General features: G+C 41.5%; 1 protein-coding gene across 8 annotated transcripts in view; it reads left to right on the top strand.

The window, feature by feature from the left end:
- Mapkap1 (MAPK associated protein 1) overlaps positions 1-26,249 on the top strand; it is a 231,631-nt gene that overhangs the window by 172,292 nt on the left and 33,090 nt on the right. For all 8 annotated transcript variants that reach the window (XM_015497581.2, XM_015497584.2, XM_048813043.1 and 5 more), the window contains one exon: positions 16,570-16,710. In XM_015497581.2, coding sequence (XP_015353067.1) covers positions 16,570-16,710 — 141 coding nt within the window. The remainder of the gene's footprint in view (positions 1-16,569; positions 16,711-26,249) is intronic.

Here is a 26,249-nt window from a genome sequence, read left to right on the forward strand (position 1 = left end):
CCCAGTGTTTCTTTTTGGAAATCTGTCTTGAGAGTATCTATAAAATGCAACAGATATTTATATATAATACTTTTCAATGTTATTTCTAGTATCTGTCATTAGAAGAGTAGTCGGATAATTAGTGGTGTACTCCTACGTTGGAGAATCATGCAGGGTTTCATATGGGATATGCTCTGGGATCACAGTGAAATGAAGCTGAAACCAAGAAAAATACAACTAGATATTTGAGAGTGTTTGTGTATATTTGGAAATTGAGACATAAGCTTCTCTGAACCTGTAGCTTAAAAAAGAAGTAACAGAAATTTGAAACTATTTTGGTGGGAAGATAATGAAAATTCTACATTTTAAAATTTGGGGTTATGGCTAAAGCAGCACTTTAAGGAAATTTTACAGTCTTCAAATTTATGTTATCAAAGAAAAACTGAAAAGTAATGAGCTAATAAACATTCAACTCAAAAAATTAAAAGGAAATCTAAATAAAAGGAAGGAAGCAATAAAGATAAGAGCAGAAATTAATGAAATAGCAAATTCAGAAACATCAAAAGGAAGTTGGTTCTTTGAAAAGACTGGTAAAATTAGCAAAGCTCTAATGACATGGATCAAAAATGTGGAAGAAAAATAACAAGAGAGACAAGGAACAGAAAAGGAATGGAGACACACTACAGATTCTGCAGTCAGTATGCCAACAACACGAGGTTATCTTGAAAACTTCATTCCAAAACTTTGGAAAACTCAGATGAATAAATTCCTGGGAAAAGACAACTTACCCAAAAAGACAAAAATAAATAGAAAACCTGCATGCTCAGATTCAGTTTTGAAAAATGGAATTAGTGATTCAAAACCTTCCCACTTAAAAAAAAAAAAAAATCCAAGGACGATGATTTTACTGGCTAGTTCTACCCAATACCTAAGGAATGAATAACTACAGTCAGTTGTTCCAGAGACTAGAAAAACAGATTACCCTCTCCAGTTCATCTGAAAAGGCTATCTTAAATTGTGGTTCCAAACCCCTGTAAAGACCATACAAGACAGGAAATTTTAAGGCCAATCTTAAAATATAGCTGCAAAATTCCTAAACAAAATGTTAAAAAACTGACTCCAGCATTTATTAAAAGAGTTATATGTTCCCAAGTTGATTTTTTTAAATATATATATATATTTTTTTTTTACTTGTTGATAGACCTTTGTCTTTTTTATTTATTTATGTGCGGTGCTGAGAATCAAACCCAGTGCCTTACACATGCCAGGCAAGTGCACTACCTTTGAGCCATAGCCCCAGCCCCCAAGTTAATTTTTTTGAGTTGAATGTTTATTATCTCATTACTTTTCAGCTTTTTTTTTTTTATAACATAAATTTGAAGGCTGTAAAATTTCCCTGCTTTAGCCATATCCCCAAATTTTAAGAGTATAGACTTGGTTTACCATTATAAAACTCCAGTCCATACGATTTGCCACAAGAGTTTAGTAGTGAGAGCAAGAGAGAAATAATTTTGATGTAATCTTAAAGGGAAAAAATTAGAAGAATAAAAAAGAGCACATATAGGCTAGTCCCAACAACATAAAAATAAAACAAGCAAATAAAAGATACAGAAGAAAAATTGGAAGGATTTTTCCGGTTGACAAGATTCCGGGTAGTTCATTTTCCTTTCTTTTGGTACTTGTACTTTCCAGATTTTCTGAAGTGAGCATGCATGACTTTCTAAGAAGAAAAGCGAAAAAAAAATAAGGGCAAGTTCACATATACAAGACTATATAATGAGTACATCGATTAGTGCTCTTCTTGAGACAATTGAAATTTCAAACCATTTATACAGACATACACAGTACCACACCATGACATGTCAACAGGAAAGGTTTGCCAACACAAGCCTTTGCTTTCGCAGCTTGCTTATCTAAATTCTTTACCTGATAAAAATAGATAATGGTGCCCTCCTTCCCTGTCATTTTCCTTCATTCTTTAAAGATTCCCAGGTTTTTTTATTTGGTGGGGGGCGGGAGGGGGTGATGCTGGAAATCAAACCCAGGGCCTTGCACATGCCAGGCAAGTACTGTAGCACTGAGCTACATCCCCAGCCATTTTTTAAGTTTTATATTTTGATACAGGGTCTGCTAAATTTTCTGGCTTGCCTAGAACTTGAGATCTTCTTGCCGCCACCTCTTTAGTTGCTGGGATTACAGGCCTGAACCACCAAGCCCAGCTTAAGGCTCTCATCGTAAACATACTTGGGGAAGTAATTCACTTATAGAAACTTTGTAGTAGATTCTGTTTCAAAATGTTGACCTGTTTTTATGCAAACAAGATAAAGTGTATTATTAGAATCTTGGTAAATATTTTGGATAAGTAATACACATGTAAAATTTTTTTTCAGATAGTACAAAAGTCTATAGTAGAAACTAAGCCTCCCAGTCTTCTGTTCTGTTTCCCTCCCAGAGACAGCAGTTGTGCAATCTTTCCAGGGATCGTCTGTACATGTGCAGTCATTCTGGCATGTCTGTGAAGAGTTGTGTGTGTATATGCAAGCACACATGCACACACTCATGTTTGTATTCCTCCATTTTTAAAACCACAAATGATAGCAAAATATTATTGCACTTTTCTTTTATCATTTTAACAATTTATAGAGATTATCCCATATTAATTCACATTTTTTTCTACATATAAATTCACCAGTTTTTTAACTGCTGTACAAGCACAGTATTCCACAATATGTTGTGGTTTCAGATTAGTTTTGTTTTTGTTTTTAGGATGAGGCCCAACTTTTATACATAGGAAAGAAAAGCTGAGAGGATTCATGGATAAAGCTTTGAAATCTGTGCTCTGGTTCTTATTCCACTTCTAAGTATGAACAGTCTTAATTTAGTTGTATGACCTCTGTGAGCCTCAGCATCTCTGTCTCAAAGGATTTATAAGATACTTGTAGTTCTTACACTTTGTGAGTCAAAATCACTGTTAATGAAGGAAGCCCTTGCCAGCATTTACAAAGGTAAAGGCAGGCAGTTGCTGAAAATCAGAGGAATATTATAACTAGTCTTATAAAATAGAAGTAAATTATGAAAACAATACATTCTTTTTTAAAAACAATTTTTGTTAGGTGTCGATGGACCTTTATTTTATTCATCTATCTGTATGTGATGCTGAGAATCAAACCCAGTGCTTCAGGGGCTGGGGATGTGGCTCAAGCGGTAGCGCGCTCGCCTGCCATGCGTGTGGCCCGGGTTCAATCCTCAGCACCACATACAAACAAGGATGTTGTGTCCACCGAAAACTAAAAAATAAATATTAAAAAAAAAAAATTCTCTCTCTCTCTCTCTCTCTCTCTCTCTCTCACTCACTCTCACTTTAAAAAAAAAAACAGTGCTTCATACATCCTGGCAAATGATCAACCCAGCCCCAATATGTTCTTTTTACAGAAAGAGATTGTTAAATTTCATTTATTATTTTGTGGTACTAGGGATTAAATCCACAGACACTTTACCATTTAGCTACATCCCCAGCCCTTTTTAAAATCTTTAATTTGAAACAGTTTCTCTCTAAGTTAGAGAGTGTAGCCTTGAATTTACGGTCTTCCAGTATCAGCCTCCTCAGTAGCTGAGATTACAGGCTTACACCACCATGCCCAGCCAAGAATGATGTATTATTCTCCAGTAGCTACCTATTAAGAAGTTGGATTAAAACAAAGAAAAATATATCAAAAATTGAATTTTTTTCATTTCTCTTGGTGTGTTTGATCAGGACAGGCTCATATCCTTAAAGTCATTTTAAAAATGTATTTATTTATTTACTTTTGGTACTGGGGAAAGAAACCTAGGGGCACTTAACAACTGAGCTATATCCCCAGTCCTTATTATTTTGAGACAGGGTCTCACCAAGTTGCTAAGAGTCTCTCTAAGTTGCTGAGGCTGACCTTGAACTATAATTGTCCTGCTTCACTTTTCAAAGTCACTGGGATTACAGGCATGTGCCACCATGCCTGGCCATGAAAGCCACTTTTGAAGTGAGCTAAGTTATGATCAGTAAGTATTAAGCACTATGTAAAAGAATGTGCTGTGGAGCCAGACTACCTCAGTTCACATTCTGACCATGCCCCTTCTAGTTCTGGGACCTTAGACCCTTTACTTTTATCTCTTTTGGGTAGTTGATCTGCCCTGTCAAGTTGACAGAAGGATTCAGTGAGTTTTAATCTTAAAGAGCTTAGAACAGTACTTGGTCATAGTAAGTGCCATAAACATTAACTGTAATTAATAAATAATGAAAGAACAATATTCTGTGGCTAACAGAGCAGATGGGCACAGATGTGGAGGTCTGGACTCACAGAATTGTCAGAGCCCTCAAGGAGATGTAAGGAAGGGGTGATCCAGATGGAGGGAAGGAGAGTGCTGGGAGGGGGCTGTCTGTAAATCCATGTCATAGGACCAAAGAACTTAGAAGCAGGGTACTTTCCAAATGTGTTCTGGTGTCCCAGAAAAGCTGTATACTTTGTATTTCAAGAACTGTTTGCCATAAGTGTAGATAGAAGCCTTTCATTTTTTTTTTCTTCAGAGGAAGGATAGGGCACAATATTTTGTATCATCCACATCAAAGGGTATTTTTTAAATTATTTATTGTAAGGTCTTGTGCTAGATATTTTGCAAAATGCTTTCTCTTTAGTTTTCATAACTACCCTGCAAGACATTCTCGTTGTAAGGAGAGGTTGTGACTTGTTCAAAGTTAGCCAGCCAGTAACTGTCCTAAATTCTAAGACAGCTGTCTGATTCCAGTGCCTAGTCTCAGGTTGTTGCTAACCTTTCCATCCCAAGAATAGTGATGACAATTGTCTTTATGCATTGTGAGAAAAAAGCTTGCAAATGAAGCTCATACAACAAGAGTATCTGCCTCGGGACTGAGAGCTAACATTTGTGCTTGGATCTTGGCCTAAATAAGAAAATGACAAGCCAAAGTCCTTGAGCTTTCCAGTTTGGATTCTTGTCTGATAATCTACTGCATCCTTCAGCCAACTGTCTGCTCGAAGCTGGAATCAGACCAGAAGGAAGCAACGAGTACATTATGGAGAGGATGTAACATTAGAAGACTTCCATCCTTGTCCAAGCTTCTATATAAATCCTGGCACCAAACAGCCTCAATTTTCTTTTCTGCCAAATGTTCCTGGTGACCTTTCCCACTGATCATATGTGGATAGCCCATACAGGTTCTTGAAGAAAGAACCAATTTATTCCATAGCTTTAAGAGAGAAACTCTGGAATTTTCCATCATCAGGGCCAAAATAGGCATGAAATTAAACTGGCTTTAGGAAACACCTAAAGTGTCAGATACCGTGTCTTTCTGTTTTGTCTCTCACTAGGCTAAGCACAGTGTTTAAATAAATCATAGTCACCAGGATCAGGCAGACCTCGGGTAAACCACTTGTAACTGCTGACTTCAGAAAAATTGTATCACTCCTCTGAGCCTTAGTTTCCTATGTAAATGAAAATGATTGGATCTATTCCACAAGATTTTTCTGAGAATTGCATGAGATATGGATGCCGTAATATAACATTTTAGGCTAGTGTGGTCATCACCTTTATTTTATAGAAGAGGAAACGGGCTCAGAGGGGTGAAGTGGTTTGCTAATGTCACACAAATAATAATGAGGAGCCTGGAGAACTGTGTCTTCTATCCATTAAGTCTGGTAAAAGAGCTGAATCTAATTATTTTATTTCCTCAATAGAAGCTGCTGTAGAGAGGCATCCGTTGCTTTGTAAACGTCAGCTTCATCTGCTTGGATCTCCTTTTCTTTTGAAGGAGATTCACAGATGCTAAGACCTTCCACTATTGTCAGTACCTTATGAACTTGTTAATTTCCTTATTTTAAGGTGTTCTGAGGAAGGGTGTGTGGTCCTCCAGGTAGACCCCATGGCTAGGGAGAGCATCTGAGGGTCACAGTCTGAGAGTCCTCATTCACTGCCTTGAAGACCCAGGAGAGCAGGCAGTTCCTTCTAGAAGGCTCTCCAGACTACTCACTGGGCTCAGAATCCCTCTCTGATCATTGATTTCATTGCATGAATTTGCCCACTCCCATACTAGACTGTCGCTCTCACTAGACAGGGACCAGGTATGCATTCGCATGTCTAGCCAGACCTGGCTCCTTCCCTTGATGGAGTGAGCCTTCTACCTCCCTGACATCATCAGACTTCTCACTGGGGGTCCAGGGTCAAGTACATGATGATTTTTAAGGACAGGTCCTCCTGAGTTTGGGTGAGTATCTTTGTCTGCAGAGGTTTCTTTGTGATGGTATTTGGACCCTCCCCCACTACTAAATAGAAAAGGAAAGTGAAAAAGCAACCAGGAGAATGCAGAGAATGAATGTGCACATATGCTGGGACATTTCCAGATCCTTTTTTTGATGCTTATTCATAATGGGCCAATTCCTCCTCCTGCTTAACTGTGTGCCAGGCCTGGAGACTCCCTGGTGGTTCCTCTCTGCTTCTGGAGGCTTTGCCTTCTTCAGTTTCAAATTGCTAATCTCTCCAATTTCTGTCATGTGACCTGATTACCAGGGCTTTAAGCCTCTTTTATTATGCCACAATAATACTCTTCAAATACAAAAGAAAATGTGACCATGCAAATAAACTCTATTCATAAATAGAAATGACTTGTGATGCTCGTGGTGCATATTTTAGGTTGAATTATTGCTGAAAGCCAGTCACAAGTCTTGGCATGGGCATTCATGGTAAGGAGTTTTCTATATGGGTGAGGGTTTTTTCAAGTTGATGTTGCACATTAGCTCCCTGGACACTAATAGAATTTAAATGAAACAGAAATATTATCCCTGAATACCTGTGTCCACCTCCTGCCATCTGGATAATGTGGGCTGGAGGCAGTGTCTGTAGGGGAAAAGAGAAATACTTGGCACCACTGAGTCACCTTGGGCAAGTCCTTCTCCCTTGTGAACTTCATTTTTCCATCTATCAAAATGTGATGGTAATCTCTACCCTGGAGGGCTTGTGTGAGGATTAAACCATTGGAACAAGTCAACAAGGCTGTACATCAAAAGTGCTTTGTGAACTATGGTGCACTGTATAAAGCATCTGTGTGCCTGAGACAGAGGGCAAGCCCCTGTCACAGATACCGCAGCAAGTCTGAGCATGCATGTGGTAGCCTTTTCCCTCCCTGTTAATCCTCCCTTCTCTCTAGCTTCTTGGACTTTTCACAGGCCCCTTTGGGCAATGGAGTAGCTGATACCTAGGACAAAAAGCTTTGATGACCTGTACAAGAAGCAGACCTGCCCATGTCCCCACCTCCTTCAGTAATGATTATCTGAATTTTGCTGTGTGGGCTGAGAACTTCCATGTGAATTGTATTTTTCACCCTCCCCCTTCCTCAAAAGGTCCCCCCTTTTCATTTTATCATTAGGTAGTAATTAGTATTCAAGGGAAATTGGTCTTAATATATTAAAATTGGTTAAGTGCATTTAGACCTGTACCACAGCCAATGTCTTATTGGAAAATGTAATTGGGGACTCTGTGTATGTAATTAATTGAATTACAATTAAGAACTTTCATTAAGCGATACACTGGTACATTAGAGCAGTAAGGAAACATGTTTGACGAGCCACAAACCCTGTCTGGGCTCTAAGTGAGGGCATAGAGATTTGCATTCCTCCAGTAGGCTCCTGCCCCTGCAGCCCCTGACTAATGTTTGGGTAATGCATCAGGTGACGTTTCTGCAGTGACTCTGAGTGGGAGGCGACGTTCTTCTAGCAGACGTGTCCTTATTCCCTGATTCCAGTGTCAGGGAGAGGGACACCTCAGGGTTGATCAGATGTTACAGCTCTTAGATATTTTACCATGTAAATTGTCAAAAATGCCAGTTTCCTTAGAAAACTCCATTACTTTTCCTGTGCTTCAAAGAGGAACAAAGACATTGAAGGAAGAGGAAGTCAAGAGAAATCTGTCACCCTAACTTCCAAGCAAATCTGAAATGAGCTGTATAGGTCCAACCCTTTAGTGGTCACAATACATCCTCCAAAGGCTGGTTGGATGCACTTGGAGCACATATTTGTTAGTCTGTTCCCCAGCGTTAACATTGGAGCCCTCCTCTGGGCCAGCCATTGTTCTGGTGCTGGTAGGTGGTAATCAGTGCTACACAGGTGGAATAGTGGTTAGCAGGACCTAGAGCTGGTGAGAGCAGCAGGGGAAGGCTTCCTTGAGAAAGGAAAAAACTAGTTAAATAATGAGTAGGAGAAGAATGTTGCAGGCCAAAGGACTGCTCATCTGAAGGTCTTGAGACCAGAAGGAGCTCAGCACACTTGGAAGTGAATAAATGTGTGCAACAGAATGAGCAGGGGCGGGTGCTGCAGGTTGAGCCCGAGGAATAGGCAGGTCCAGAGTGCAGAGCCTGTGGGCCCCTTCCACATTCTGATTGTTTTAGAAATTCTATGAATCTGAAACTGTTTCTTTCTGATCACCTCATAAAACAAGATTACCTTGAATTATTGAGGGAGATCCAAAATTTCCATGTGGAAAGTCCTCCACCCTGGCAGGCACTGGCTCTGAGAATCCAATCAGTTAAACACTGGGACAGCAAGGATCCCTGCCCTGGTTGGAGCGTAGCAGATTCTAGTGAAGCATCTGTCCTTACTGCATGATCCTGATGACTCTAAGAGATTACTGAAGAGGCTTGTGTGTTATTGTATATCACCTATTGATCGTTTTTTAGAGACCAGCAAAAATGACTAGCAGCTGAAGGGGAAGTGTTTAATAGAAGAGAAGCTTTGGGCTTATGAGGCTTTGGGGACCTAAACTGCCTCTGGAAAAAAATGTGATGGATGCAGAGAGCGAAGCAAGAGTTTTTCTCCATGACTCACTTATGCAGTCAGCTCTGAGTCTTACTGAAGGAGTCAACAGTTAAGTTTTATCCCTGATTCCTTTGTTATGGCAGGGCTAGGCGGAATTGAGTTCTTAGATGTTGTTGTGGCCCATACAGTTGTATATTGCAGCCCATCAAAGGAATGGTTTTACCCACAGGGGGTTATGTAGCAATTAAGGGCACAGGTTTGGAATTAGACCTGGGTTCAGTTCCTGGCTCCAGCTTCTACTAGTTGTATAGCTGTAGGAGCAGCATGACAGTCTGAGCCTCATTTTTTTTCTCACCTGTATACAGAGGATACTCTCCCACATAAAGGAGCTTGGAGAAAATTAAGTGAGAGAATGTGTTTGAAGTGCCAAGCGTGGTGTCTGACATAGAATAAGCACTCAGGAAATGCTGCTATTGAGAAAGGATCCCTGTTCTCAGTGCACCCATTCTGTTGAGGAGTCTAAATGGCATGTTAGGTTCTATTAACCATGGTAAGTACAAGGAATGGTGTATAAACCTGAAGTACTGTTACGGTTAACATAAAATTTCACTGCATTGAAGTCTGGTTCAATCCAACCAGATTGAAGTCTGTGGTTGCATCATTCCACTGGCAGCATTTACTGAACATCTGTGATGACACTGTGCTATGTGAAGCAGAATTTTCCTGGCTGTAAGGGTCTAGCTCACAAGGAGACTATGGATGCTAATGTAAGAGACTCACCGTGAGAGACTTCCACAGAGGGCTGCAGATTTCAGGGGACCAGGGAAAGCTCTATTTGGACTAGACCTTGAAGTATATAAATTTTGAAGAGTGGAAAGGGCATCCTTTCCCGCAGGTATAACCTGAGCCATGTCCAGCTTGGCAGGAGCAGGGTGATTGCTTGTACAGTTGCTGCTGGGACCTGGGACCTGGGACCGTGGAGTGGAGGATGGTTCACTTGCCCTTTGCTCAGGCAGTTCCTCGCACAGCAGTGTTTTATTGTGAGTCCGGGCCTGAGCTGAATGTTACACCTGACTTGAAGAACTTTCTTCTCCCCTGCCCCGCCACTTCATTTTCCACGGCTCCCCTCCATTTTCCACGGCTCCCCTCCACACTCTCTCTGCTGCAGCCAAAGACAAGCACTTGTGTGCATGCTCACCATTTGTGCACTTCCTGTTTTTCCCATCCTGATCCCCTGTGGATTGCTTGGACCCCCTTCCAATGACGGGAGAAGCTCGCCATCCTCCTGAGTTCCTGAGCACTGGCACAACACTGGGTGTGTGGCAGGCTAGTAACTCTTTCTGGATTAGAAGGAGAGGTCAGCAGGATTGTGTTATGGAGAGCTGAAAGGTGGGGGTGTAACAGTGGCCGTTGATCTTCTGGTTGAGTTTTAGAGTTGGCACAGAGCTGTTTGGAAAAGGGAGACTGAAGTTGCTTTAGCTTACACTGGATTAGGGCCTTTTATAATTGGTCTAAGACTCATTGAACTGTAAAATGGATTTAAGTTCCATGTAGTTTATATCTATGAGTATAGAAAATCTGCCAATAATATACAAGTTCATATGAGCTTGGATTTAGTGATCAGTGCCTGCTTGTTTGAAAAAAAAATCATATACCTCTATGGTCTCCCTCAATTCCAACAAAATCACATGAACTGTAAATAGTTCAGTTCTCAGTACCAAGAGTGGGAGAATGTAAGCTTGAAAAAAATATTGGCTGTAACTAGCCTTGATCTCATCACTGCTAGCAGAGCTATTCTTAGATGTGTGAACAAGCCTTCCAGCTGTTGTCAGGTGGCAACATACACACAGCTGTTACTATACTATGTGTCCATCATGGTTGTGCAAACCCAGGTCCAGGGACAATAAAAGCACACCATGCTAACCAAGCAAGTCAGCAGCTCTCAAAGTGTGTGGTATCAGGACTTCTTTACACCGTTAAAATTATCAAGGTGAGCCAGGCGCTATGGCACATACCTGTAATCCTAGCAGCTCTGGAGGCTGAGGCAGGAGGATCACAAATTCAAAGCCAGCCTCAGCAACAGCAAGGCACTAAGCAATTCAGTGATACCCGTCTCTAAAATGCAGAATAGGGCTGGGGGGGTGTAGCTCTGTGGTTAAGTGCTACTGACTTCAATCCCCTGTACCAAAACCAAAAGTTATGGAGGTGGGCCTGGGGATGTAGCACAGTGGTAGAGCACATGCTTAGCATGTACAGCTCCCTGAATTCTACCCCAACACCAAACAAGACCAAAAATGAAGCCCATGGAGAACTGTTATTTATTGGATTATATCTATCTATCTATCTATCTATTTATCTGTATATATATAATTAATCATTTAACATTAACATAAATAACAAATTTTATGAAAAATATATTTCCCTTAAAATTTTTAAGGAGAAGAGTAGTACTATTTTACATTTTTTGCAAATTTCTATAATATCTGTCTTAAAGAAGATTCAATCTGTTATGAATACATTATATTGATTGAAGTATATGAAGAAAATTTGTCATAACACAGATATAATTGTTGAAAAAGAGAGGAGTGTTTTAATAGCCTTTTTAGACAACCATGGATATTTTTATTGTACCCAAACTCAAGTGATAGTTTCTTAAAAATTATTTGCAGTGTAGAATCAGAACTATTTATTGCTTCATGCACTAGTAAGAGAATGGGCATGAAAAAGGCAAATGATGTCTTCCTGTTATTATTCTGAAAATAGTATTGAAATTACACACCCCCTGAAAGGGGTTTGGGGATATGTCCCATAATGGGTCCCTGACTGCACTTTGAGAATACCCAACTTAGAATTTACCCTTACTTAAGTCATTAGTCTCCTTATCCTGCTCATAGGAGCATGGTGAGGTGGGTGGGGCAGGAGCGGCCTTCAGCACCACTCAAAGGAAGGGAAAGGAGCACTGGAGGGCAGACTCTGGAGTCTGGTAGTCTGTCCCAGCTCTGCATTGGCTCTTGGGAAAGAGTTTGACCCCAGAGTCAGGGTTTGAATCAACATTGCTGAACTCTATATTCATGTCCCATCTAATGTAATTGAGCCCAGGCCACTTCCCTGCTGTCTCACAGCATTCCTCTTTCTTTGCTGCAGGCCCCAGAGTCACCTTCGTTCGTTCGTCCTTCCTCTCCTCCTCTCTGCTTCCCTTTATCCCTTCCTGCCCCATCCTTGTTTGACCATTCTTCACCTAGGACAAGGACCTGACTTCATTCCTCTTTCCTGTTTCTCACTCCACAGGGTTAAACCACTTCTCTGGATCCTCTGCCTGCTGCTACCTCTCACCTTTCCACACTGTGAAGAACCCTTGTCTTGTTTCCAGAGCCTGTCAGTTCATTTGAGCTTTGGTCCCCATCAGTAATAGGCCCCACCCCAAAATTTGATCTATCACAATATATCTATGAGTTATCGCAGCTCGAGCGTTTTGACACGATACATTATGGTAATCCATGGCACATAGAGACATTAACACTCCCGACTTTGACAAAATACATCATGAAGTCTTTGAAGGCACCATTACAATTTATCTTGTCATTCAGGGAGAGACTCAGTTCAGCATTAATGTAGATGAACACAGTGTGGCTTTTGTTTCATTTAATTGCTTGTGACCTTTTTAATTGCTAATTTAACAAAATACAAAAGGTTATATTTCAATTAAATTAATGGTTTAGGGAGTGGGGGTTTTTTTTGGTATGTTTATTTTTAAGACATTCTGGCACACCCTACTTTTCACTTCTAAGATGATAAAAATGGCTTCTCTCAAACACAAGCGAGTTTTTTAATGTGAAGTTTATAGTACAATAATGATTTTAATATGCCAGTGGTGTAGTCCCAAGCATCTTTGGTGTGTGGTTGGGTTCACCCTTTTCCAGAAGAATACAAACACTAAAGGCATTTACATCAAGGCATAGAACATTTCTGGTCCGAAAACATAACTTTTGATATAATGCTTTCTTCAAATGTTGGTCTTTAGATAAAGTGTCCGTGGCATGTCTCTTTGGGCTTTTCTCTCTGCCTGTTTCTGTGCTCTGTAGTCGCCTGCAGCCACACCTCACCACCACCACCACGCTGCCCCCCCACAACCCCGGTGCCCTCCGCAACCCCCCCCCCCCCCCCCGCCTTCCCACAGCCTTGCATACTGCTGACTGTGGGGACGTCACATGCACACACAGACATGCCCCTCCAAGCAGAGGCACTCCTGGGTCTAATTTGAGAAATGGCACCGGAGCTCCCAAGTCCAGCGTTTGTTCCTGTGCAGCAGTTAACCTGCTTTGGAGCAAACAGCATGAACTGGAGACGAGTGCAGGACTGTTCCTTCCCCACTCTCCAGGTGCTGTCGCCCTTCTGATCATAAAAGCAAACACACCCCTTGTCAGTGGGAGCAAGGCTCAGAACTCACTCGAGTATCAGGGTGACTTAAGTCCTCAAATGGGATATGAATTTACACTGGCAGAGAGTAGAAGGTCAATGCACAGAGCATTAGTGTGCTGAGCGGCTCCAGCTCTAGAAGGCTTGAACAAAATTAATATAAGGAAATTGACAAGCCTTGCTGGTTATTCCGTAGCTTTAAGACCTCTACTAAAATCCTATCATCTCATCTGCCCATTATTAACATTTCAGCAAAATATAAAGTTTTCATTAATCTCCCACAGCAAATTTAGGAGTGAAAACTGGCACTTGTTTGAGCTTTTAGGACTACATTAGCTGGTGTATTAAACAAAATATGTCATTCTTCAGTAGCTTCTGTAAGAAGCTAAATCAATTTCCAGCCATATTTATGCACCACTTTATCTAAAAGCATCTGAATTATCATTTACAGCTAAGATGCTTTATTAGCAGCTGGCATTGAGATTGCTCGGTAAAAAATTATATGTCACGTTATAGTAATTTTTAAATTGGTTTTAATCCAACATCATAAAATGTAAAAATCTTATGTGTGGATTTTTTTTCTTTTAGTAATTGGCATTTTAGCATAATGAGCTGTTACCTCTTTCCAAATCAAATACCTGCAATATTTAAAAAATATTAATTAGTAAAGAAAATAGAAGTTCTGGAATTAAGAACTAAGTTATATCTAATGCATTTTCTCAGAAAAGAAGGCTTTGACCAACTTTTTAAACATTAAAGAATTTTAATATTTTATTAAAATTCCCTATAATTCTCATGTATAAAAATGTTCTAAAATAAAAATAAACTCATTTTGGCAGTTAAGTGTCAGTAAAAATATAGATTGGAAAAAGTGAATGATTATTTTAAACTCTAACCTTCTAGCCAGCCTCTCAGGTCAGATGTGAACACTGCTCAAGAGACAATAGCGACTGTGATTGTGACACAACTGTCCAAATTCATAGGTGTTGCAAAGAAAGGAAATGGGTCATGCAGTGGCCCCTGCAGATGTGTCCGAGCAGTGTGATGTTGGTTCAGTCATGCAGCCTCTCTGACCATTGCCTTCCTGTGGACATGGCACCTGTTCACATTCGTTCAGTAAATTTTCATTGAGCTCTTGCTTCCTCCTCAGTACTGTAGCACTGGCAGGGTCTGGGCCTGCTCTCTGGGGTCTACAGTCTAGTGGCAGGCAATAAACTACTTATGAAAACACGCGGCACAGTGGCATAAAGAGCCAAGCTAACATGGGGGACTGGGCTCAGGGAGCATTTCCCTGGAGCACCACTTGATCTAAGCTCTTCAGAAGGCCTAGGGAGATAGCAGGAGGGAACAAATGGGGAGAAGGGTTTGCTGGGCAGAGAGGACAGCATGTGCAAGATGCTCCGAGGTGGAACTCAGTTGGAGGCATCCCACATCCTTACCAATTAGAAGGCCTTATTGAGAGTGCTGAAACTGCCCAATTTGGGAATAACTTCAGTGTCCGCGTTCAGTGTGACAGCATCAGAAACCAGCTTCTTGAAAAGCTCGCCCTATAGACAGTGATTAGGGGGGAAAAAGGCATATAGCTGTCAGACTGCCAGTTACGTAACAGAATTTTCCAGTTTGATACCCAAGCCTATAGTTTTCCATTCCCCCAGCCCTGTCCCAAGCCATTACTATGTGGGTTTCCCTATGGTCCCCTACACAAGGCCTATGGCTCCTGCTCTGGTTGACCTCTGCTAGACTGGTACTCCCCTCAGCCCTAGAAGACCAGCAGCATCCACAACTTCAGAAGCCCACATTCCAGACTCTAGAGACCAAGGGTTAGTTTGCCTTTAAGTTGTGTAGCCTTGGCCATATGACTTGGCCTCCAAAAGCCTTAGGTTCATCATCTGTATAGGATGGAAAATCAGTTGTCATGAGCCTTAAATGTGGTGACATGTATGATGTGCTTAATACCATGCTTGGCACATAGTAAGTCCTTGTCCCTACCAGCTGTTTTCTACTTGACAAGATTTAGTGAGCATGCCTGTTGCCTATACTGCTTACAGGAGAAAATACAGACATAAATAAATACTTTACTCACCTTCACCAAGCCTCCATATTAGGACAAAGCAACCACTAAACAATTTTATTGCAAGGCTGAATATCATCCTGAGAATTGAATAAATAAACAGTAGCCATGATTATTTTAAGCATATTATTTGATTTTTTAAATGAATTGTGACAGTCTGTGAGTGGCAGAAACTGGAGTTCAAAACTGGAGTTCAGAAAAGTAACGTCACTTGTTCAAAGTCACACAGCAAATTGGAGGCAGAGCTGTGAATTGAGACCAGATCTACCTGGCTGTAGGGTCCAGTTTCCACTAACCATTGTGGAACTCACTGCCAATGAGATCCATCAGAAAAGAATTCATGGAGAAGGTGGAGTTTGAGCTAGCCTGGGGGAGGGAGCAGATTTTGACAACTCTGGGTGAGGGTGGAGGGAGCACTGCATGAGCAGAGGCCCAGAAGCAGAAAACCCTGGACCCGTGTGCAGTCTGAGGAGCATGGGAAGAGTTCCCCAGGGAAGAGAGGAGGCATGTGTAAGGAGTGACAGAGGGTGGGAAGGTACATTTCAGCCAGATTGTGGGCTGCCTTGATTGCTTGGCTGAAAAAAAGTCTGCTGTGTTCAGGAGGCTCTGGGAAGCCAGGGAAGGCTTTGGAGCGCCAGTCTTCCTATTTGTCTCCCGAGTCACATATCATAATACTTAGCATGCACAGGGCTCTCAGTAAACATTTGGTGAGTGAATGAATGATCAAACCTTTGGAAAGATGAATTGAAAAGTCTTGTGGTGTAGAGGGAGCCTGGCGGCCAGGCAGCCAGTGAGGAGACTGTCACAGACATCCAAGCGCCAGCAGGCTTCCACCTGAACCAGCAGAGACTGGAGTGCAGGGCGGGGAAACCATTCAGCAGACGGTTGGGGAATCCTGGAAGGAATAGGGATTCTTCAAGGAACATGAATTACTTCTCTGATCAGGAAAATCACATTTAGAAGAAAAGCAAGAGGTTCGGCCACCCATGCTCTTGTGATCTTGACTTAAGTCTTACGGAGACTGAGCTCTCACGGAGAGCAAGCAGGGATTTTTCTATCCTCCTCTTATCCTACTGCCCAGACGAGACCTGGTGTAGAATAGGCTGTGTTTGTGGAATTAATTGTTGAATGATTAATATGTTACCATCCTCTGTTTACTGGAATGGCATTATTAAGTCATTGCTCAGCCTTTTCTTCTCCAAATTAAATAGCCCATATTATTTTAATTTATCCCAAAGCATTTTAAGCAGACACCATTTGCCAAGCCTCATGTATCTTTATGTGTTAAAGTGCTTTTTTCCTTCCCAGGTTCAAGGGCAGACGGGGTTTTTGAGGAGGATTCACAAATTGACATAGCTACGGTACAGGATATGCTTAGCAGCCACCATTACAAGTCATTCAAAGTCAGCATGATCCACAGACTACGATTCACGACCGATGTACAGTTAGGTAAGTACACGGACAGGTGATGAACTGAACTCTTTCTATCAGTAGTCCATATAGAAAGAGGGAAAGAAGTGACATACAACTTTTATGTGACCTGAATGATTAAAGCTAATTTGTTAGCTGAGGACAGTGGCGCACATTTGTGATCCCAGCAACTGGGGAAGCTGAGGTAAGAGGATTGCAAGTTTGAAGCCAAGACTCTGCCTTAAAATAAAAATTAAAAAGGGCTGGGGATGCAGCTCAGTGTTAAAGCACCTCTGGGTTCAATCCCTGGTACCAAAATAAAAATTAAAAAAGGTAGGTTGTTTTCTGAGAAAATGTTGAATGATGATGAAATTTAAAGTACATCTTTTCCCACCTCTGCTCTATCTTGTGTCTTCTTTACGAAGTAGATTAGAAGTAGAGCCAACTTGAGATTCTGTTCAAGCTCATTGACTTTGGTGAAGTTCTGTGATCTTTTCATTCTGTGATTCTGTCCTCAGGTCTGTTGTGTGACATCACTGCTGCCTTTTGTTCCTCTGTGAACTCGTTGTTTTTTTCATTCAGGAATATCATAATAGTAATATTAATACAATATTGTCATTGTTGCCATCTTCATCGTCATGGCTACCCTTTGTAGGTAGCCACTGGATATTAGTCACTGTGCTGAGTGCTTTGTTTGTGCTACTTAACTACCTAAAACATAGGTATTTTTACTGTCCCCATCTGACAGAGAATGTAACTAAAGTACAAAGAGATGCAATCTCATCCATCTCACAGGCGGCTGATGGTGGTGTCAGAGTGGAACCCTGGGGTGTACCTGCTCCCTATCAAAGGGACTCCACATATGTTTGGGGAGAGGAGGAACAGGTAGGGATGCCAGGTTCTCTCAATCAGGGAGCCAAACCCTCCTGACTCTGCCACATCACCCCTTCCTGGCTCTTGTGTGCCTATTGCATAGAGGAAAAAAGCTTAAATTCTAATTCTGGGGCTCACTGATTTTAAGTTTCTCACAAATGCTTTGTTTCTCAATTAATTCTTTTCTATGTTGGCATTACTCTAAATCTGGATAACATGTAATAAGCCTCAAAAATCTCACATATTCCTTCCCAACTTGATTGACAGGAACTTGCAGCCTGCTGACAGCACAGCTTAATAATTAAGAGATGGACCCATGAACCTCGCTGGGCATAATGCTGTATCCATAACTAGCCATGTAACCATAAGCCAGGGTCTTCATCTTCCTGAGCTTCAGTTCTGCCCTATTTAGATGAGACTATCAGCAGCATCAACTTCTGAGGATTGCGGAGGGCCTGGAAAGCAGTGAGTGAGCAGCGTGTGAGGGCTGTTAGTTGAGAGGCAGTGTGGCTCAGTGTGTAGAGGATGGGCTCGGCAGGTAAAGCCTGGTTTCAGACCCTGGGCATTTGTTAGCTGTGTTGCCATTGGCAAATGATTCAGAGCCCCGATTTCCTCATCTGTGAAATAAAGATAATAATAGTCCCTATCTCTTAGGGTAGTTATGAGGATGAAGTGTCACAGCACATGCAGAATACTTAGAAAGGTGCCTGGTATATGGTAAGTGTTCGGTAAACAGTAGCTGCTAGGGTTCTGTGGTGTGACTCAGCATTTGTGAGGCCCTGGATTCAGTCCCCAGCACCAGAAGAGTAACACACAAACTCAAACGTGAGCTGCTAGAATGATGATGATCCCAACAAACTAAATAAACAAATCAATAACTTTGAACCAAAGTACAAAACCTACCTTCTCCCTGCTATCTATACTTGTATTGTCTCATCAAAAACAAAACAAAAGGGCCAGGCGCAGTAGCACACATCTGTAATCCCAGCCGCTAGGGAGGCTGAGGCAAGAGGATCAGAAGTTCAAAACCAGCCTCAGCAACTTTAGTTGTAAGGAACTCAGTGAGACCCTGTCTCTAAATAAAATTTGTAAAGGGCTAGGGATGTGGCTCAGTGGTTAAGCGACCCTGGGTTCAATTCCTAGTATAACAAAAACAAAAAAGTATACAGCTAAAGTAGTAAAAATGTTATTTAATATATAAAAGTTGCTTAGAGAATAATAGAAAAAACCCTGGGGCTGTTTTTCCTGGTGACCTTCTTAGAACTAAAAATAAGAAGACTGTTCAAGAAGAAGCCAGATCTCTAGCTTAGGGATGTCGCACAATGATAGAGCACTTGCCTACCATGCATGAAACCCTGTGTTCAATCCCCAGCACTGAAAAACAAATGAAGGAGAGGAAAAAGAAAGAACATGCCACATAATTCTACTTATATAATGTTCAAAAAAGTCATCAAAATACCCTTGTGTAAGGAGTGAGGATATCAGAAGCTGGAGGAAGAGGTAGCCCCGTTCTAGGTGGGGCTTCTGGGAGACTGGCAAACTTCTTGTTCTTCATCGGTTCTCAAGTAGGCTGATTTGTAAACTTTTTGGCAAATTCAAGTTATATGTTCAGGATTTGTGCCTTTTCTGTGTGTGCATTTTTAATTAAAAGTTTTCTAAAATAAGATTATTCTACAACATCATTTTGTGTTTGGCAGCAGTATTTGCTCAGTAGCAAAGGATCTGCTTTTTTCTGAGTGGTCCTGGTTTTAAGAAGTCCAGTAAGTAGCCCAGCTTTGGTCAAGACAGTGGCCCAAGGCAGGGATGTTCCCTAGTGGGCATGATCCGCAAATTGTGGTTCGTAGTGTGACAAGCTGTGCCTGGGAACCATAAGAGGTCCTGCGCTTCTCTCCCCCACTTTCTTTTAAAGGCAGAAAGACAAATCTTATTGCCCAGATTCTGATTTTATATATTCATTCAAAGGAAAAAGTGAACAGAAGAATTTGTGGGAGGAGCCAGCTCTGCACTCATTCAGGGTTGGCCTTGAGTCCCCACTTTGCCACTTGCCTACAGCCAGCCTGGGCAAGACCCTTTGCTTTTCAATCTTAAGTTTTTGCCATTTATAAAATGAGGGGCTGGGGCTCAGAGGTAGAGCACTCACCTAGCACGCATGAGGCACTGGGTTCGATCCTCGGCACCACATAAAAATAAAATAAAGGTTATTGTGTCCACCTACAATTAAAACAAAATTTTTTTAAAATGAGGATTGTGGTGTTTTAGTCCATATGAAAATGGTCCGTAGAACTGCATTCTAAATGGTACCTTAGAGGTGGTGTTATCACTGTCATTATTGTTTATTTTGCCCATTGCCATCTCTCCTAGTCCCTCATCTTGTAGGTATTGAACCAGGTCACTCAGGTTAGGTGGTGGCTCTCCTGGTAGAGTTTCATCTGTGGCTACAAAGGAGTCTAGAAAGTTAGAAATGGATGGTACCAGTGATGCAGGTATCTCTCCCCAAAATAGTGGTTCTCTGGAGGGAGGTCCTGGTCACGTGGTGATGCTTCCAGTGCCACACATAGCGCCTCCTGGTGGAGTGTCACAGTTCTGGGGAGTTTCTAAAACAGATGGCATTAGATCCTGTGAGGGTAGATCTAAGTTCAGTCTTTAACCTTAAAAGCAGAAAGTTCATTAATAAGTCCTAAGCAGTTTTGTGACAACCGGATAAATCATGCCCATGAGTATTGTATCATGCTAAGAGTGAATAGCCTTCTTTTCCAACAGAGATTAGGTCAGGTGTATAATTTCATACTTTCTCCCTCCTTACAAAGCATGTAACAGCCCCCCTTTACTCTCACAAAAACAGCAAAAACCTGCACACAGCAATCCAGAAATTCTTTCCTTCAATTCTGCTGCAAAACATAGGCCAGCAAATAACCCTTTATGAGCATTCAAGAGAGCAGCTGGATTCTGAGATCAGTAAATAATTTATTTTATTTCACCTGACTAGCCAGGTGCTTCAGATCTTTCTTGACACTGATGGATGGTCTCCTCTGCCCGTCCATCCTGTGTCATTCAGAGCAGAGATTTCATGTGGCCCCTGAGACAAGTCTTCTAAGTGGTAAGTTTTCGTGTGCAGCATTTACCCAGCTTCCCTGCTGATTCCACAGAAAGCCACTGTCCCACACTGAATCCATGGTATATGAAAGCACGCAGCAGAGGAGAGGAATCCTCAGGCTGGGCAGTGTCAGTGCAGCTACTTGTCTTTTGTGGGGCAAAAGGGACTGGTGCTCCAATTTTACCATCTGCCATTTGTTTCTTTTTTCTTTCTTTCTTTTTTTTTTTTTCCTTCTTTTTTTAAACTTTGAGACTTAGGCTCATTGAATTGCTTAGGGCCTTACTAAGTTGCTGAGGCTGGCCTAGGAGGCCTGTGATCCTCCTGCCCCAGTCTCTCAAGTCCTGGGATTACAGGTGAGCCCCATCATGCCTAACTCAAGATCTCTTTTAAAATGATATTAACAAATATTACTTTTTTAAAAATTGTTGTTATCTATCAAAGGTTTAGTATATGCCAGGCACTTTTGCTAATCATCTTTTTTTATTATTATTTTTTTTTAGTTGTTGATAGACCGTTTTTTTGGTTTTTTTTTTTTTTGAGAGAGAGAGAGAGTTTTTAATATTTATTTTTTAGTTTTCGGCAGACACAACATCTTTGTTTGTATATGGTGCTGAGGATCAAACCCGGGCCGCATGCATGCCGGGCGAGCGTGCTACCGCTTGAGCCACATCCCCAGCCCTGTTGATAGACCTTTATTTATTTATACATGGTGCTGAGAATCAAACCCAGTGCCTCACATATGCCAGGCAAGTGCATTACCACTGAGCCACTAATCACCTTTTTACATGCATTGGCACTCGAAATTACAGCACTATTATTAGATATGTATTGACATTCATTTTTTCTAAAATTTTTTTTAATTAAACATAATATTTTTATGTGGTGCTGAGGATCAAACCCTGTGTCTCACACATGCTAGGTGAGTATTCTACCTCTGTGCCACAACCCCATCCCATTGACATTCATTTTTTATATGAGAAAACGAGTGTAGGGGAAAATCTAGTAAGTGATAGAACTGGCATCAGAACCCAAGACTGTCTAAGGCAGAGTCCTGAGCCTGACTACTGACTGCATTATGTCCTAGGTGCAGATTATTGTTTAGCTAATATTCTTGTTAGTTCTGTGACAAATGACAGTTTGCAAATGACTTTTACCCCTGTTAGTGCACATGGCACATTGATATTGCAGTTCCATTTTATAACTGAGGAAACTGAGGCTTGAAGGAGTTAATGAAATAATGTGGTCTATGTAAAGAATTTAGTGTTTACTGGCACATAGCTGGTACTTGATAAGCACTTCCCTTCAGCCTCTTGATTGGTAGGGGTTGCTGATAGGGCTGTGTAGGAAAGGTGAAATTAGGTCTGGGCCCAGAGAGAAGAAATTTAGTCCCAGTCTCAGAACTGGAACAGAAACCCAATACCTTACCTGAGCCAAATTCAGCATGCCCAAGATGTCTCATTCATTCATTCATAACTTGGCCTTCTCAAAGGAAGTAATCCTTCCAGTTGGCTTGTTCCAAAACCTGTACGTCCTTCCCTCTTCTCTCCCCTAGTTCTGGTAACGGATGTCCTCCTCCATTCTCCTTTAAACATTTTTGTAAAAAATCACTGTTCTTCTTCCCTCTGTGCCCAAACCTAATCTCACAGTCCTTTCCTTTACAGCCCTATAATCAGCCCCTACCAATCAGTTCAACAATTTGATTCTTAAGTTGATACCCATTTGCCAAGCCCTGCTCTGCCAGCATGGAAAGCTCAAAAACAAAGCCATCATGTCTGACCACTGCTGTGTTTCTCTTAAACATTCTCTAAAACATTTCTTCTTATCTGCTTAGGGTTAGGCATAAAGAGCAGATGCCCTTTAAGTGTACACCTTGCCTGAGTTCATATACCAAGTTGAGGCTGTTTTCATTAACCTGATCTTCCATTTGCTTGGTCCTGTGCCTGGTTGTTTGAAGGAGATCAGGAACTGAATGAAGCAGGGTACTACCCAAAAGTGCCAGGGCTGGTAGCAGGAAGTAGGTTTGAGAGACAGTGAAACTGAAAGGGTTGGATGGTAAATGCCAGCTGTGACCCAGAAAGCCTATAATACTAAGTATTTGTTGGCTGCCTGGCCAAAGCTGAGTTACAGTGCCCCAGGCAACAGACTACCCAGAAACCAGGGCCAAGGCATCACCATAGTGATACCTCTCATCTGCAGAGCACCTTAAAATGTCGATTCTAACCGACCATGTATCAGAGCCCCTGGCCTCATCCAAGTCCCTGGCCTTGTACCAGACCTGCTGGCTCAAAAATCCCCTCCTAATTTTGGCATTTGGGAAGCACAACTCACAGCATTGCAAGAACTCTCTCACCCCTTTTTGTTTCATCGCACTTGTTTTAGCTGACTAGGCCAGTCAGTTTCCCAAAACCAGGGTCTCAGGCTGAGAAGTGATTTGATGTTGTGGGACTTGTACTAAACTGCTTCCTTTGCCTTATCATTTGTCATTGTGGACCCTTCCCGTGTCATCAGAGACATATTACTGAACACATGACATGCCATGAATTCCATGTGTCGTAATTGCATAATACAACCCTATGTAGGATATATAGATTCTATAGAAGATTTACAGATAGTGTATTCAGTAACCTCTATGGAAAGGTTCCATGGTTACCTCCATTATAAAATAATCTATTATGTATATTCATAATACTTGTGATCATGATAGTTATTTATCAAAAGTATCAAATACCATACCACATATCTTAGAGAAGACAGAAAGGTTTTGCCTCTAATCAGGTTGGTAACGGCTGCCCAGAGCATTGTGCTGAGACAGCATCTCTGGCTGTGTCTGAGGGCAACCTGAAGAAACTCTGTGATTGAATAAAAATGTCTGCCCTGGGCCTGAGCATGATGAGAGGCAGCAGATTTGCCATCTATTGTCTTCTCCACTTTATTTGTCCTACTGCAAGTATTATTTAACTCCCTAATCAATTACTATAAGCCAGTATTCAATAGTCATAATAATAAAGACTTTATTAGAATTAAAGGAAGACTTTATTAGGATAAGGGAAGATTTTATTATACAGTGTTATCTTTCAGTATACAAAAATGCAAACTTAAGAACCACACAAGCCTGAGAGGGAGTAAAAATGAGCAGCTGTGGCTTGGACTTTACTACTCCTCAGGCTCCCAACATGGAAAGTTTCGGTGGCTGTGCAAATGAAGTATTTCCCTTGTTAGCTTTCAGTGGGGCCCCTATAGCGTACAGTTCAAGGTATTACATAATACATGTTCTTAGGAAGTAGATTGATCCTCCATGTTTCCATTTCCTTGTCTCACTGAACATTAAGGAGATACCTGCTGGGGTTGTGCCTTAGTTGTAGAACACTTGCCTAGCATGTGCTAGGCCTTCAGTTCAATCCCCAGCAGTTGGGGGAAAGATACCATTTGCCATTCCAAGACACTAAAGAAGACATGCACAAAACCTGGCTCCAGAATCCCTATTAGTCATTTGAGAAAAGCAATTCTACTGTTAAGGGATTGTTCTGTCTCTACTTTGAAAACATTTCTGAACCAAAATTCAGCATTGTGTTTAATACTAATGGACTTATGAGGTAGCAGGCACTAACAAGACTGCTTCCAGAAAAATTCTTTTACCACACTAATGCTTAATGCAGTGATTGGCTTGAAGGAATATCCCCTGACTACCAATGTCAGCAATTCTATGGGCTTTTTCTAACTACATACCTTCTTCTAATTCCTGATCTCAGAGCCCCCTTTTTTAAGACTTCCCATAGAGTAATCCAGGGTTACTCATGACAATGTGCCAGGTTCTCTGGGTGGTTGAAAAAGAACTGAGTGTCAGAAAAAATTGAGAAGCACTAGCATAATAAAATTAAGGGGAGCTAGATTCCTGAGAGCTCACCCAAGGGTCTGAATTCTTTTAATGACCCACTCTTCCTTGGTGTTTGAGCTCCAACAGTGCAGCTGGACCTGAACTTGGGAAAGATTCAGGTTTTCCCACTCTGTGAGTGACATGATAAATTATCTTAGGAAAGGCATTATGGCTTCCTAACTGGCATCATAAACTCACCTGAAATGTACATTCCCAAAGGAGTATTTAGTTTAGTGATCTAACTACCTCTCTACAGAAAGATCTTGGCCCTCATGCAGAGACAGGTGCCATTGGGCTAAACAGTCCTGGGTCTCTTTAATGAGCCTTCCCTGGTGCCCAGCCCTGTGCTAAGTTCTGCTGCTCAGACATGCGTAGGCTGTTGTTAGTTTGCACGCATGCCCAGGGTAAGTCTACTCAAGTGTGCTCTCACCTCTCACTGAGTCTTTTACTGGCCATACTCTGGGATTGTCAGCTATTAGCCATGGTTCCCAGACAGTTTGGATGGTTAGCCCCAGGCACAGCACCCCACTTGATCTCAAGAAAAAAGGGCTCTCCTGGACTTTAACTGTGCCCCAAGTGGTTTGGGGTGCCTAACCTACTACTGGAGGGTGCTTTTTGTATTGTGATTCATCTGATCAGTGTGCGAATAGACCCACTAGACAAAAAATGCATTGCAAGGCAGGAGAGCTGGTCTGTCTAAGCTCTGGCCTGGTGGTATGGAGATATGAATTATGGTTACAGGTCTGTCATTAATGGTTGACATCAGACAAGTCATGTCCCAACCCTGAGCCTCAATTTCTTCATATGGAAAGTAAAGCCCCAGACTAGGTGATCTCTAAGGTCTCATTAAGCCCAAAGAAGCTGTGTGTCTGATCCTGTGTGTAAATTCAGACAAGTTTCAAAGGCTTCCCTGACTGCTCTGTAGATGTTATCGATTGGTTGTATATATTCAGCAAAATCCACTCTGGCCAAGAGTTGTTCAATAGCTCTCCCAGGGGCTTTTCCAGGCTTTCATAGGCTCTAGGTAACCTGAAGACAAGAGGGTTGTAGAATTGTATAAAAAACTACTCCAGGATTTAACAACAGGGGGGCTTTTGTAGTCTTAGATTCAGAGCTGTAGGAAATTGATGAATGAACCACAGCTCATGAAGTCTAGGTAAATAAACAGTAACTCAGGAAGTACACTGAGACATGGAACGTTAAATGCCTGAATATTTGCCAAGGTGTTGTTTTAATTTGGGGGAGGCGAGTTTAAGTGTGACTTAGGACAGGATGTGACTCCTCAGTCAAATATTTTCCTCTGGTACAACAGAAATAACCAGTGGGTGGGAGTATGTCCTAGACTTAACCGGACCTGGGCTTCAGATCCCACTCTGCAGTTTACTAAGCTGACTTGCCCTGGGCCAGTACATAATTTTGCCTTTCTAAAGTTCATCTTTAATAATTTGATTTATAAGGAATTGTGCACTCCTTGTGCACATCACATGCCAAGTGTTCTATGTGCTGTGCTTTTCCATCTTCACGACACCCCAGGAGCTAGTGCTGTTGTCACCCTCATTTTACAGAGGGGGAAGCCCAGGCTCAACAAGAAGTTTCCTTGCCCAGGATAATACCAGCGGGGATTCATGACCTGGCAACTATGGGGTGAGCATTTTCTGGCACAAATGTTTCCACAATTCCATGTCTGGAAATGTTTTTTTTTTTTTTTTTTTTTTTTTTTTTTTTTTTTTTTTTTTT

This window comes from Marmota marmota, unplaced genomic scaffold (assembly GCF_001458135.2).
Source record: "Marmota marmota marmota unplaced genomic scaffold, marMar, whole genome shotgun sequence".
Lineage (NCBI taxonomy): Eukaryota > Metazoa > Chordata > Mammalia > Rodentia > Sciuridae > Marmota > Marmota marmota.